Source organism: Monodelphis domestica, chromosome 1, assembly GCF_027887165.1.
Source record: "Monodelphis domestica isolate mMonDom1 chromosome 1, mMonDom1.pri, whole genome shotgun sequence".
Taxonomy (NCBI): Eukaryota; Metazoa; Chordata; class Mammalia; order Didelphimorphia; family Didelphidae; genus Monodelphis; species Monodelphis domestica.
Genome location: NC_077227.1, coordinates 481230298 through 481243962, shown reverse-complemented (window position 1 = coordinate 481243962; position 13665 = coordinate 481230298). Strand labels below are relative to the sequence as shown.

Below are 13665 nucleotides of genomic sequence, written 5' to 3'. Positions count from 1 at the left end.
AGAAGTAAAAAGAAAATAACCTCTGGTGTCAAGAATGAGGTTTCACTTTAATTAACAATGTCTCTTCTCAGAATTCCATTCAATAAAGATTAATTATGTATCTTCTATATACAAGGCACTATGCTAGAGGCTATGGCTTCCAAAACAAAAAATGCAACAGTTCCTTCCCTTCAAGAATTAACATTCTACTGGGGAGAAACGAATATGCAAAAATTAAGAATAATATAATTTAAGAAGGAGAGACTAGTTGTAGCTAGGATGAGTCGGGAAAGCTCTAAGCCTTGAAAAAAGGCAGAATGTAATTTAATATAATCCTAGCATTTAGGAAACAGATAATTTATTTCAGGATTTCAGAGAGTTCCAGAGTAGAAAGAAAAATCCAAAGTCCTCTAATCCATTGACTGAATAAGAATTCCCTCTATATTACCAATGGGAAGCCTACTGCTTCCTAAAGTATCACATTTCTCTTTCAAATAACTATAAACTGCCTCTGTAACTTCCACTTATTGTTCCTAGCTCTGTCCTCTTGAAATAGGAAGAATAACAACTCTTCCAGGTATTTAAAGCTCTCAACTTCTCTTCTCCAGGATAAAACAAACCCATTCCTTTCAAAAAAATAAACATAGAGGATAGCCCTCTGGACCAGCTCTAGTTGGTCAATATATTTCCTAAATTGTAGTACCTGTAACTAAACTCAGTACTGTAGATTAATCTGACTAGGGCAGAGTCTTTTCCCAGGTTCTGGATACTAACTGGCTATTAGTCCTGCTCAAGAAGGAATTAACTTCTTTGGTTGTCATGATATACTACTGACTTGTCCTTATTTTAGAAATCATCAAAATACTCAACTCATTTTCAAGAGTTATTGCCTAGTCAAGTCTTCCCCATCCTTTAATTCTGCTGGTGATTTCTTGAACCCAAGTACAGAGCTTTATATTTATTTCTATTTTCTCTTTATAGAAGATATCATAGGAGGAAGAATATACCAAAAAATGGGGGAAATTATGGACAAAATTAATATCTAAAAGGCAGCTAGAATATCAATTAACTATAGACCTATAATGCCTAATTGTTTTTTATAGAATATTTAAAAGAATGATCTACATATATGTATGTGTCATACTTGATATTAAGTGAGAAGAGAGCAAGATAGCTTTTATAAAGGATTGTATATAGTAGACCATATTCTTAACTGACATAGTATACAAGATTCCACTTTTTATTGTTTTTTGACTAAAAAAAGCATTTGACTATGAGCAAAACACAACCATAAGGGCTTTCCTTTAAGGAACAAGGAGTTTCTCATAGAAATGCTAAGATTACACAAGATTCTTTAATAAATACAACCACAGAAAAAACTTTGTTCGATCACTTTTTGACTATTAATATCTAATGAGAATTATACCAAAACGGTATATCTCACAATGGTGGAGGTAATATCCATAGACAACAAGGGTCTCCAAGTGTTCTTGTTGGATAGTAATGCTTAAGACTTTATGCAGTCATTACATTACAAAGCTTCCTCAATAAACAAAAGACTGGCCAATCAATCTGAACAAGAACAATTAAACAGGTAGAAATGCCTATTGTGTGGACCCTGACATGCCTTAGGATAGATGGCCAGTCCAATGAATTAGTATAAAAATACATATATTTAAGGCAGATATAACAATAAGTTGGGCAGCGAACTGAATAGGAGGAACACAGTAGGCTAAGGTTAGTGCTAGTAAACTGCACAATGCTTTAAAAAAAATTTTTTTTAACCCTTACCTTTTGTCTTAGTCAATTCTAAGACAGAAGAGTGGCAAGGGCTAGGCAATTGGGGTTAAGTCACTTGTCCAGTTTCACACAGGTAGGGGAGTTTGTAAGACTAGATTTGAACACAGGTCCTCTCAATTCAAAGCACGGTGCTCTATTCACCAGGCTACCTAGCTGCCTCAATGTTTGTCACCACAATGTTTTTAATGATTCAAAGATACTACGATTCCAAAGAATCAAAAAAGTGAGTGATTCAAAGAACAATAGAGAAGTAAATGGTGAGCACAATCAGGCAATAGCATATTTCAATTCAATCCCATTTAACACTGATTAAGTGCCTACTATGCACACCAGGCACTGTGATGGGCATCAGGGATGTAAAGACAAAAATTAAACAATCCCTGTCCTCAAAGTTTACATTTTACTGTGAGGATACAACATATACTCAAGTAAATATAAACTATGGATAAAGTAATACAAAATACTTCCAGGTTGAAGAGAGTGGTAATAACTAAGAGAATCAGAAAAAGCTTCACATGGGAAGTAGCACCTGAGCATTTCAAACATTTAAAGAGTGTCCATTCCTAAACTATATAAAATACTTCTAACTTAAAAAGGAATGGGGGCAGGAGGATAGAATTTCCCACAATGCCCTGCCTTCAGATGTATACTAATACTGAAACAAAAATTACTCTTGTTGAAATTCAGTAAGAATAAACAAAAGATATCAACTAGACTCCTTTAAGGAAGATGAAGCAAAACCAAGAAGACCTTCATTACTAGAATATAAAAAAAGTAAAGGCAAATTATATCCCAAGAATCATCTATCATTTCCAATGATAATATCCTTCCTACAACTGGAGTAAAAAAAAAATCATTGGAAAAAAAGGGTCAATCATGTGGGTTAAAAGATGTATAGCCAGAGTGCTCTACCAGTATTCACAAAGTATCAAGTCATAGAAAAAGACCCTCTGAGCCTTGTCAGGACCCTCTGGAAGAAGGGAATTTTACTGTGGAAGATCATAGTAAGAACTACCCAGTGTGATGAATTGATAATGAATTGAGATTTGCACCAATGGAGAGAATACACATATGATGAAATCATAAATCTGCTTAAGAACTAAAGTATAAATTTCATATTATTTTTGGTTCATAATTCTAGATCAAGAGTTCTTAACCTGGGATCCATGGATAGATTTCAGAGAGCTTGTGAACTGAAGATAAGGGAAAGAAAATTACATTCTTATTTCAATGTAATTGATTTCCTTTGTAATCTTCTGTATTTTTCTTTATGCATTTAAGAATATGTAGTTTTCATCAGACTTTTAAGGGTATCTATGACCCAAAAAGGTTAAGAACCTCTGTTCTAGTATGTTGGTTCTTTTGAATTCCGATTCTGTCATCCAATTTAGGTATCTATCCTTATTTTGTGTCATCTGCAAATTTATTAACTGTGTCACCTACATCTTCATCTAGAAAACTGATAGAAATGTTGAGGGATCGAAACTAGTCAAGATTTCTTTTTATGGGGGCAATTAGGTAGCCCAGTGGATATAGGCCTCGAGTCAAGAGGGCCTGGGTTCAAATCTAGTCTCAGACATTTCCTAGTTGTGTGTGACCCTGGGCAAGTCACTTAATCCCAATGTGCCTAGTCCTTGCCATTATATTTTAGAGTTGACACTAGAACAGAAGATCTCTTTTTTATAAAAAGTCTCTTTTTATGCTATGCTACCATAAATTAATTAGAGGGTTTTGCTCAGAATTTAAGTTAAGCTTACAGGCAGTTCATTCATAATTTAAATATTGATACTCTTTATTTTAAAAATCAAGATATTTATCTCTATCTCTCTCCATTCCTGCAGCTTCTCTTCCATTCCCTGAGATTAAAAAAAAAACAAACAAAAAAAAAACACTCAAATAACAATTCAGAAATCTTACCAGCCAGTTCTTCAGGACTCTGAAATGTTGCTTGTCTAAACCAAGTGACTTGAACATAATTAAGACAACTAAATGCTCTGTTTACATTGCCTCACTTATCATCTCTCTCAAATGCCTGTCAACCACTTTTGCAGTATTCTTTCCAACAGAAGATTGCTCTCTTTGGTAGAGAACACAGAGGCAAAATCAGAAATAACTAGTTTGGTCTTTTCTCTGATATGCTATCATAATCATTTCTGCCCAGAATCTTGGTGCTTCCATCCTTCTTTAAACTTTCTCTTATACCCTTAAAAAACTTTTTGGTTACCCTCAGGACTTACTGCCAGCACCAGTTCATTCTAGCTTTAGTACATTTGTCACTTTTCTAATACAGGACTATGCCATTCTTTTATGTTTACTCTGATATCTGCCCTTGCTTCAATCTTTTATATATTTTTTAAAAGTTAATCAAATTATTTCCTACACTTCCACATCTGTCACTTTAGACATTTCCACTTTCTTTCCTCATCAAAACATTTTGTGTTTCTCATCCATCCTATGCCAGCTTCCTTAGTAGAATTTCAGGCAATAGGATCCTACCTATCCTTTCTCTTAATTCTTTGAAATCAATTCCTCCCAAATATAGGATGCCCAGTGGATTATGCGAAGCTTTCCACCTCCTTTTCTACAAAACCCAAAGATGCAGCAGTCACTTCTTCCCAAGGTTTCCATCATTTCTATTTCAGCTACCAGTTCCTCTTTGCTGATCAGAATCAAGACCAGAATAGGCATTCCCATGGTCACTTTTTCTACCTTTTGAAGAATTATAATTAGAGCAAGTAAAGAATTTATCAACTGCTCTCCTTTTGGTAAAGAGCTCCAACAGATATCCAGATGGTCTTTGTGTTAAGACTGTTTCCTGAAATTTTCATCTACTTCATCCTTCTGGTTGATGGTCTTTAGTATACTTATGTGACAATATCATTTCTGAATGATCTTTATTGATTCTCATCCAAATATGCTCCACCATGCTTCTCCCCTCTATTTCATGTACTTTCTTTGTTCTTAATATACAATGCTTACCAATGAATTCCTTTTGAAAAAACTAAACCCATCTATCATCAAATTCATCATGAGTAGGTAGCATCCCACCAAGTTTCAATGATACCCAGGAGGTAGTAATTAACTTCCCTACATTAATACCTTTTGTTCATCTTGTTTATTACAAGTACTCTATATATATATTATATATATATATATACATATATATATATGTATGTAAACTATGAGAATACATGTTTCCCACTTCTTGGATTTTATCTGCTTTGAAATACTAGTCCTCTTGAATAAGAATCTTCTTCCTATATACCACATTATCTTCTGTAGTATCTAATTAATGGATACATATGAGCTGTTTTTTCTCCTGCTGCATCAGATTCATGTTTCCAGGCAATGAAACTTTTTTTAACCGGCTTCTGTTGGTTGTAATCCATTCCAGACAAAACTGTATTTCTTTTATTTTAAGCTACACAAAGTCTGTTCTCTAACACCATTTTCTTAGACAGCTATTCATTCTCCTTTGCTTAAATTAGTTTCCAAATCTTGCCTTATCATGTGTAAAAAAGTGTAACATAAAATATAGTTCCTATACCCTAATGGCTTACCACACACATAATTTTTACAATGCTGTATAAAGCACCTTCATTTCAGGTTCCTTTGTTTAAACTGCTCCTTTTTCATTTCCTCAAAGTTCTAACAAGAGTTTCCAATTGTATGATTAATGACAAACAAATGGTCAACAATCACTACCCTTTGTCTTGCAGTTTTCATGCATTATACCTCCAATGGTGGTAGTCCAGTCACCAGTGTCCTCACAAGTTTCTATGGTGATTGTAGCAGGAGACCCATTCACTGCAACCAAAACAAAAAACAAAAAAAAACCAAACCCACAATCATTTATACAGATTTTGTTTTCAAAATAGTAGGCAGCTTTTCTTTGTTATTTTTGATTTATTTCCTTTCTAACTATTATCTGTTATATTACTGCTCTCTTTAATTTCCACCTCCAAGATAATGCTATACATACATCTTGGCACTTGAATATTTACTGGCTTCATATTTCAAGTTTCTACTTACATTTTCTCCATTATTTATAATTCATAAGATCTTTTGCATAAATATGAAAAGCACGACAGAAAGAAGGTTTTTTCTGTTTGAATTTCTTTTCTACTTAGAACTGTATAGACTCATTCTAAGATTAATCATTCTTCTACAGAATTATAGTAGATATTTTTATACTTCATTGATGATTTTGTTTCAGGATCTTCCATATTTCTATACTTCTTTTTAAAAATTGAGGAATTTTTGTGTTGCTAGGAGGAAATATCAATTGTTAATTTGTCAATCTTACATCTAAGAAGAGTAGCATAATATAGTGGAAAGAAACACTGGACTGGAAATCAAGAGACCTAAATTCTAGTCCCAGATCTGTCACAAACTATGTGATCTTAGACAAGTCAGCTAATATCTCTAGTCAAAGTTTTCTCATATGTAAAGCAGCTATATCAGAAGAGATCTAGTCTCTTCTGATTTTTAAGGCCTATGTGTAGGGCATTATGTTAAGCAATGAGAATAAAAAAAATAAAACAGTCTCAAGCTTATATACTGGATGACCTATAAGGCCCTTTTCAGATCTAAATTTCCATGATTTAATGTAATCAATATATAAAATATAATGATATTCCAAGTACCATCTCAGTTTATAGTAGGGGGCTTTAATATAAATGTTGATATTCCACAAAACACTACAGACTTGACATCACAATTTCTTCAAATCTCATGACCTAGAGTGGCTATTCAAAATCTTTTCTTCTCTTTTCAAGTTTCTCATATTGCCCCTCTCCCCATTTCCTTTCAATAGAGAACTTTGCCTCATAATTTTTGAGAATATAAAGGCCTTTCACTTGGAGCTCTCTCATTTTTACATTTCAAGACTCCCTAACTTGAGCTCCATTCTCTCTTCCTTTACTCCAATTTCTGATGAAGAGGTAACCTTTCTTGCTAGGGTCAAGTCCTGTACTTGTACCATAGACCCAATCTCCTCCAGCAGATTACACACACGCACACACACCCCTCTTTACTTGACCCTACCATTCCTTCAAATTATCATCCTATATCTCTCCTTAAATCACAACCACTCTCCTAGGCTCACTGCTTATACCTCTCCTATCATTCACTTCTCAGTCCTCATAATCTGGCTTCAAATTGCATTATTCATCTGAAACTTTTCTCTCCAAAATTACTAATAATTGCTTAACTGTCAAATCCCCTGCCATTTTCTCAATCCTCATGCTATTTGATTTCGTATGAAGCATCTGACACTGTTGACTACCCTCCCATGATTAATAATACTCTCTTTACTTTAGGTCTTCATACCACTGTTTTCTCTTGGTTTGTTTGTTTGTTTTTTCATACTAATATGGCTGCTCTTTCTTAATCTCTTTTGTTAGGTCATCACAGCATTCTCAGTAACAATGGGGATTTTGTTCTAGACTCTCATCTTTTTTCTACACCTTTTTTCTTGGTGATCATATCAATTCCCATGGGTTCATTGATTGTTTCTATCTTCCAAGATACATACGCATACATACTTTCCCCCTACCCCCACCCCAAGCTCTATCTAGCCTCTCTTTCTCCTGGACTCTGGTTCCAAATTGTAAATGGTCAACTGGACATTCCCATGTGAATGTTTTGTGGGTACTTCAAATTCAAAATGTTAAAAACAGAATTCCTTATCTTTCTCCTAAAACTCTTTTCTTATGAACTTCTTAATTTCAGTGGAGAGTACTATCCTTCCTATCTCTCAGATTCACAGCTTAAATTCTTCATGTTTTTCACTCCTTCTATCTAATCAGTTACCAAAAATAGTCTCATCTACCTAATCTCATCTACCTCCAAAGAATCTCACACATCTATCACCTTCTTACTCATGTGTTCATCATCCCAATTCCGGCCCTCATGGCTTCTTACCTGGTTTATTGCAATAGTCTTCTGATAGGCTTCCCTGCCTCAGCCTCTTCCCTCTCTAATCCAATATCCACATGATTGAAAAAATTAATATTTCCAAAGAACAACACTAACCATATCATGCCTCTAGTCAAAAAGCTTTAGTGGCTGGCTCCTTTTTGTATCCAGGATAAAATAACAAAATCTTTTTAGAATTGAAAACCCCTTTCTTCCTGATTCCAGCCTACTTTTCCAAAATTAGTATACATTACTCTCCCTCATATATTTCACATTCCAGTCAAAATGGGCTACTTGCTGTTGTTCCTGACCTATAGCACTTCATTTCCCATCCCCATGCCTTTGCATCAGCTATCTCCCATATCTGGGATGCAATTTCTCTTAATTTACATCTGGCAAAATCAATAGCTTCCTTAAAAGCTCAAGTGCCACTTCCTAAATGAGGCCTTTCCTGATAACCTGTTTTGTACTCCCCCAAAACTATTTTGTAGGTGTTTTCTATTTATTTGTATGTATGTTGTTTCCACCAATTGAATGCAAGACCCTTGAGGGCAAGGCTATTTTTGCCTCTGTATGTCCAATGCCTAGCACAATACATAGCCGATAGAAAACCAAGGAGACAACATGGCACAGTAAAAGGGGACTGAACTTAAAAGTTATAGGACCTGAGTTCAAATCCCAGCTCTGCCAATTACTAGCTGTCTATTGAACATTGGACAAGTCACTTAACCACTTTGTTCCTCATTTTACTTAGTTGTAAAATGAGGGACTTGAACAAGAAGACTTCTAAGATCCCTTTTTGGTCTTAATTATGATCCTTTGAGCTGAGGTTTTAAAAAGGTATTTTACTAAATTATTTGACCAACCTGGGTTTCCTCCAGAATTTTTTATCAGATCTACTGCTTATACAGTATTTTTTAAACTACACATACTCTAGCCTTAACTATATGAAGTCCTTTAATTAAAAAACTATTAAGATTAGGCACCTTTATTTTTGCCTCTGAGCAAGCATTTTCCACAATCTGATACTGCACTATTTAGCAGAAAGCATGAAAAATATAGAGGGCACCAAAGTGGCTAGGCAGCAAGGATTGAGAGCCAAGCCTAGAGGTGAAAGGTCCTAAGTTCAAATATAGCCTCAGCCACTTCCTAGCTATGTGACCCTGGGAAAGTCACTTAAACTCCAATTGCCAAGTCCTTCCTGCTCTTCTACTTTGAAACCAATACTTAGTATGGATTCTAAGATGGAAGACATGGGTTAAAAAAAGAACAATAGGTTAATATTCTCAAATAAGCATATACTCCTGCTTGCCAACAAATTCATTTATTTTATACCTGGTCTAATTTCTATTCTCTTTCAGATACTAGGACTCTGAACTGATGCTAATTCTCAATTTGTATAAAGTACTCATATTAAATGTTGCAAGAATCCATTTAGAAGAGAAAAATCTCCAGCCCCTCAATGAACAGCTTTACAAACTTTTCTTCTTTTGGACTTAGTGGGTAGAATGGTCACAGTCCTTATAAGACCCTTAGCTGTATCAAAAGATATTTGTGTTAATAATGTCACTAATTTATATTTTTATTTGCTTACCTTACATTGACTAGGGAAGCTCAAAAATATAAGAGTTGTTTTTAACACTGAAAGAAGCAGATTCATTTCAGTGTTGCACCAAGTATAGAACAGGCATGTGAATTATTAGTGTAGAGAGAAAGAATTGTTCTAATAATCAAGAAAAACCTAATTAAATGTGTGAAGGTGGTTAAATCTTTCCTGGCCCCAGTTTCTTTTTCTGTAAAATTAGATAGTTAAATTATTTCTAACATCCTTTACATGCTTAAAAAAATCAATTTCTAATTATATGCCTCAATACTGATAAATTATTTATAGGCATTAGGTTGCTTTTTCATAAACTGGGATGAATTTCTGAAGATCCATGCAGTCTCTAGACCAATCACATGGTCAAAGGCACTGAAAATCTTTCAACAAGTTTCTTTGATAAGGGTCTCATTTTCAAGCTATCTAAAGAAACTGATTCAAATATAAAAGAACAATAATCATTTCCCAAATGATAAATAGCCAAAGAATATGAATAGGCAGTTTTCTAAGGAAGCAAACCAATATATCAATAGTCATATACTTCAAATCATTGCTAATTAGAGAAATATGAATTAAAGTAACTCTAAGGATATCTACCTCATAGCCATTTTACTGGCAATGGTGACAAAATGGGAGAATGATTTGCAAGACTTAAGACAAGTTTTGCAGCCATGGAGCATAAAGCTGAATAACCTTTACATAGTTCTAACCTATAGCTTCACTAGCATCATACTTTAATTATCACTCAAATACTGAAAGAGCAGCCTGCCCTCATTAACACACAACAGAAGCATCAATGACAACATATCTAACTGCCTGAAGCTTCTGTAGGTTACCAGTATTTCTTGGGCATAACTTATGAAATACTTTTAAATCACACATATTCTACTTAAGAAGGAACATGTAAACTTCTGAAGTTACTGTCAAAGAAAATGGACCTAACACCCCCAAATTCTTCCCTAAGTATTAAAAGGCATGAAGATGCTACAATTGAAGGACAATCAAGGAAAAAAAAACTACTTCTTTGGGACTAGTCAAAAAAACATAAATGCTCTTTTAAATTAAATGAAGTTCTTCAGTAACAGCTAAGAAAAACAAACAAAAAAGTTGGAAACCCAACTCTACCCAATGAAATATGACTAGTTATATTTAGGATTTAATTATTGCTTTCAAAAAACCCCTCATAAGATAGAATCCGAAGGACAATTTAATCCTATCAGACTAAATTGGTAAATAATTCAACTAAGGCAAACGTAAGTGAACAAAATTAAATGATTTATTAGTCATTTATTTCATAAACTGGTAGAAGATGAACTTCAAAAATCCTATTATGAGGGGCAGGTAGGTGGCTTAGTGGATAGAGAGTCAGGCCTGGAGTTGGGAGGACCTGGGTTCAAATCAGACCTCTGACACTTCCTACCTGTGTCACTTAATTCCAATTGCCAAACCCTTTACACTCTTCTTAGAATTGATACTAAGAAGTTAAAGGTTAAAAACAATCTTATATGAGGTAATAAAGTGACTATAATATTCTCATTAAAAACAGAGAAGAACAAAAGAGATTGACATGGTGAGGAAAACTAGGAATTTGTGTAATATTAAGGAGACAATCTCACTTGATCATCTCCCCTTCAGCAAACAGAAACCTTTGAAAGGGAGAGTTTATCACAACCAAACCTCATTTACCTGTACTGTCTAAATCAGCTTATATTGGACAGCAATTATTCTGTTATACCTGACAGAACAGTAAATTTAGAAAAAAGTAAACAACATAAAGTAAAATTTAACATAAAGCCAAGAGAAACAAACCTGTACCTGGGATATAGTCACAAAGTATAAAGCCATAGTTAAATAGCTCAGGCAATGGTGGGCAAAAAGAAAACATACCATCTGCAGAAGCAGGGGTGATAGGGATGTATTCTGTTGATGTCTGACTACTTAAAGCCACTCTGGCACCAGACAAGTCGATTTTAGTGCTTCGACAGGTGTTGGAACAGACCTTGTCATGTTGATAAAAGTCCAGCTCTCCAGAATCCATGATCTTCCTGTGGCAAAGGATTATGTATAAGAGTATAATCACAAGCTAATCACAAAACCCCAACTGAAATCAAAACTTGTAATTGTCCCAATTCAACTCCCAACTCAAACATGAACTATTTATCTTTCTGCCTAATTTCTTCCTTAAATTGGAACAAGTAGAAAAGGAACAATATATGTTCAGGCAAAACAATCTTCAGCAATGATTTTATGGCCTCTAAAAACATGTTAAGATTTGCCAAACAGCCCCTGAAAGGTCTGAGTCCCTTACATTAAAAGATCATAGATTTAGAACTAAAAGGAATCTTACTTTTGGCCATCTAGTTCAACGCCTCATTTTACAGATTAAGAAACTGAAGCTCACAGAAGTTAAGTGACTTACCTATGGTTAGAAAGGTATAAATAGCAGAGCCAGAATTAGAAGCCAGGTCCTCTGACTCCAAATCCAGCAATTTTTCCACTAAACCAAAAAGCCAAACAGAAAAGTCACACTAACTATAGCAGGAACCTTTGACTTACTCAAAGGGTTTTGCTAATCTAGTAAGAAATATTTATATTATTATCAAAGATCTCTTAAATTCAATAAAACAAAGAGAAATGCTATGTAGAAAGAGTAATAGGCTGAGAATCAGGAGACCTAGGTTGGTTCTTGTCCTAGCTTTGACATTAACTCATTCCTTAAGCTTCCATGGACTTCAATTTCCTTAAGTATAAAAGAGCAAGTTAGAAGGGAAGCTTTTTCTAAGACTTCCCCTCAGGCTCTAAATCCTATTACTGTTATTCTTTAGAAATATATTAATGAATAATGAAACTGTGTGAATTGTGAACTTCACCAAGATTTCTTTTATCATTCATTCCTTCTTGCACTAGAAAGGTAAAAAGTCAATGGAAAACAAGTGATAAGAGTAGAAAGATCAAAAAATAGTAGCTGACTAAGGCCAATCCTCAAACTACAAACATTGAACAAGTTCCTGCAATGCAATGACAGAGATTAATTTGCTTTGTAATGAAGTAGTAAGAGGGCCCTTTTCTGACATTTTTCTGACATACTTAAAAAAAAAATATGAATGCTTTGCTCTTGTAAAGCCAATGAAGATAGAAAAATAATGATTGTTCCATAATGGTCTATTATCTAATTTGGCAAAAATGTCTCATAGTGGTAAGAAATAATTTTGAAGATTGTTTGTAGAAACTAGGAGGAAAGGAATAACATCTAATAATTCTAGTTATTAGTGCAAATCCCAGAAGTATAGATATAGAAAACTACTATCTAGCAAAAGGAACTATCAGAGTCTCCTCTCCAGAAGTCAACTAATTGGACAATTCCCAGGTCATTCTCCCATGTAATTCCAGAAGCAAAATTAAAAAAAAAAGGTGGAGGGTAGAACAAAATGGACAACAAAGTCTTAGATATTGGAACATAAGAGTTTGTATATAATTATGCTCTCAAACTTAAGAAATGAATGACAGAAAGCCTATACATGCCCTGGGCTCTAGGGAAATAGAGATAATCTAGTAGGTCGTTTTCATTTCTGGCTTCCTTGATATTCATTATTGCTAGAGAGGCAGTATCAAATTTATTTTTATATATATGCACACAGTATGAATGAAGATTCTCCATTTCTCCTTCCTTACAATATCACTGCTTAGTTTCTTTCTTTTTTTTTTTAAACCCTTACCTTCCAAGGCAGAAGAGTGGTAAGGGATAGGCAATGGGGGTTAAGTGACTTGCCCAGGGTCACAAAACTGAGAAGTATCTGAGGCCAAATTTAAATCTAGGACCTCCCCTCTCTTGGCCTGGCTCTCAATCTACTGAGCTACCCAGCTGCCCCCTTGGTTAGTTTATTCAAAACAAAAGTTGCCATCTTTTTTTTTTCTATAGTTCTAATATCAGCCCATGTTCTCCAAAATTAGAAGCTGACATTATTATTAGACTCTGCTTAATGAGATAAGTGTAACTTAAAAGACATTTTCAGAAAAAACAGTTTAAAATCTATGAAGTGCTATACAAACATAAGATGGTAATGAATATGGGGGGGATTATATTCTGGCAAGGGAAAACTAAAATATAAAAAAATTCATGAGGGTGTGGTTCATTCAGTCATCTCAATATTATTTTAGGTACTAAGACTAAAACTTAAATTCACTGTTCAAAAAGGGAAATGGAAGCAACCAGGTTAAATGTAACTAGAGGGGATGCTCAAATTGTCCCTTATTACATGCTTGAAGGTTTACTTGGCACTGTTGTCAAGCCTCATTCATAAGTAGTACTCTTCTCAGAAAGTCATTTCTCCAGCAGAATAAACTTTTAGTTGAAAAAAAAAATGGAG

At 34.4% G+C, this 13665-nt stretch overlaps 1 protein-coding gene across 14 annotated transcripts in view; it reads right to left on the bottom strand.

Annotated features, from left to right (window-relative positions):
• The window catches only part of GMEB2 (glucocorticoid modulatory element binding protein 2), a 59594-nt gene that overhangs the window by 18237 nt on the left and 27692 nt on the right, over window positions 1-13665 (bottom strand). For 7 of the 14 annotated variants that reach the window (XR_008915402.1, XR_008915403.1, XR_008915401.1 and 4 more), the window contains exons 6-8: window positions 11186-11343; window positions 5515-5586; window positions 3697-3744 (exon numbers count right to left, since the gene is read on the bottom strand). Coding sequence is in view for 8 of the 14 variants with exons in the window: in XM_007475546.3 (XP_007475608.1) it covers window positions 3697-3744; window positions 5515-5586; window positions 11186-11343 (278 nt within the window). In the remaining 6 variants the exon portion in view is untranslated. The remainder of the gene's footprint in view (window positions 1-3696; window positions 3745-5514; window positions 5587-11185; window positions 11344-13665) is intronic. The other 7 variants (XR_008915404.1, XM_056812818.1, XM_001367819.4 and 4 more) reach the window with 2 other exon arrangements.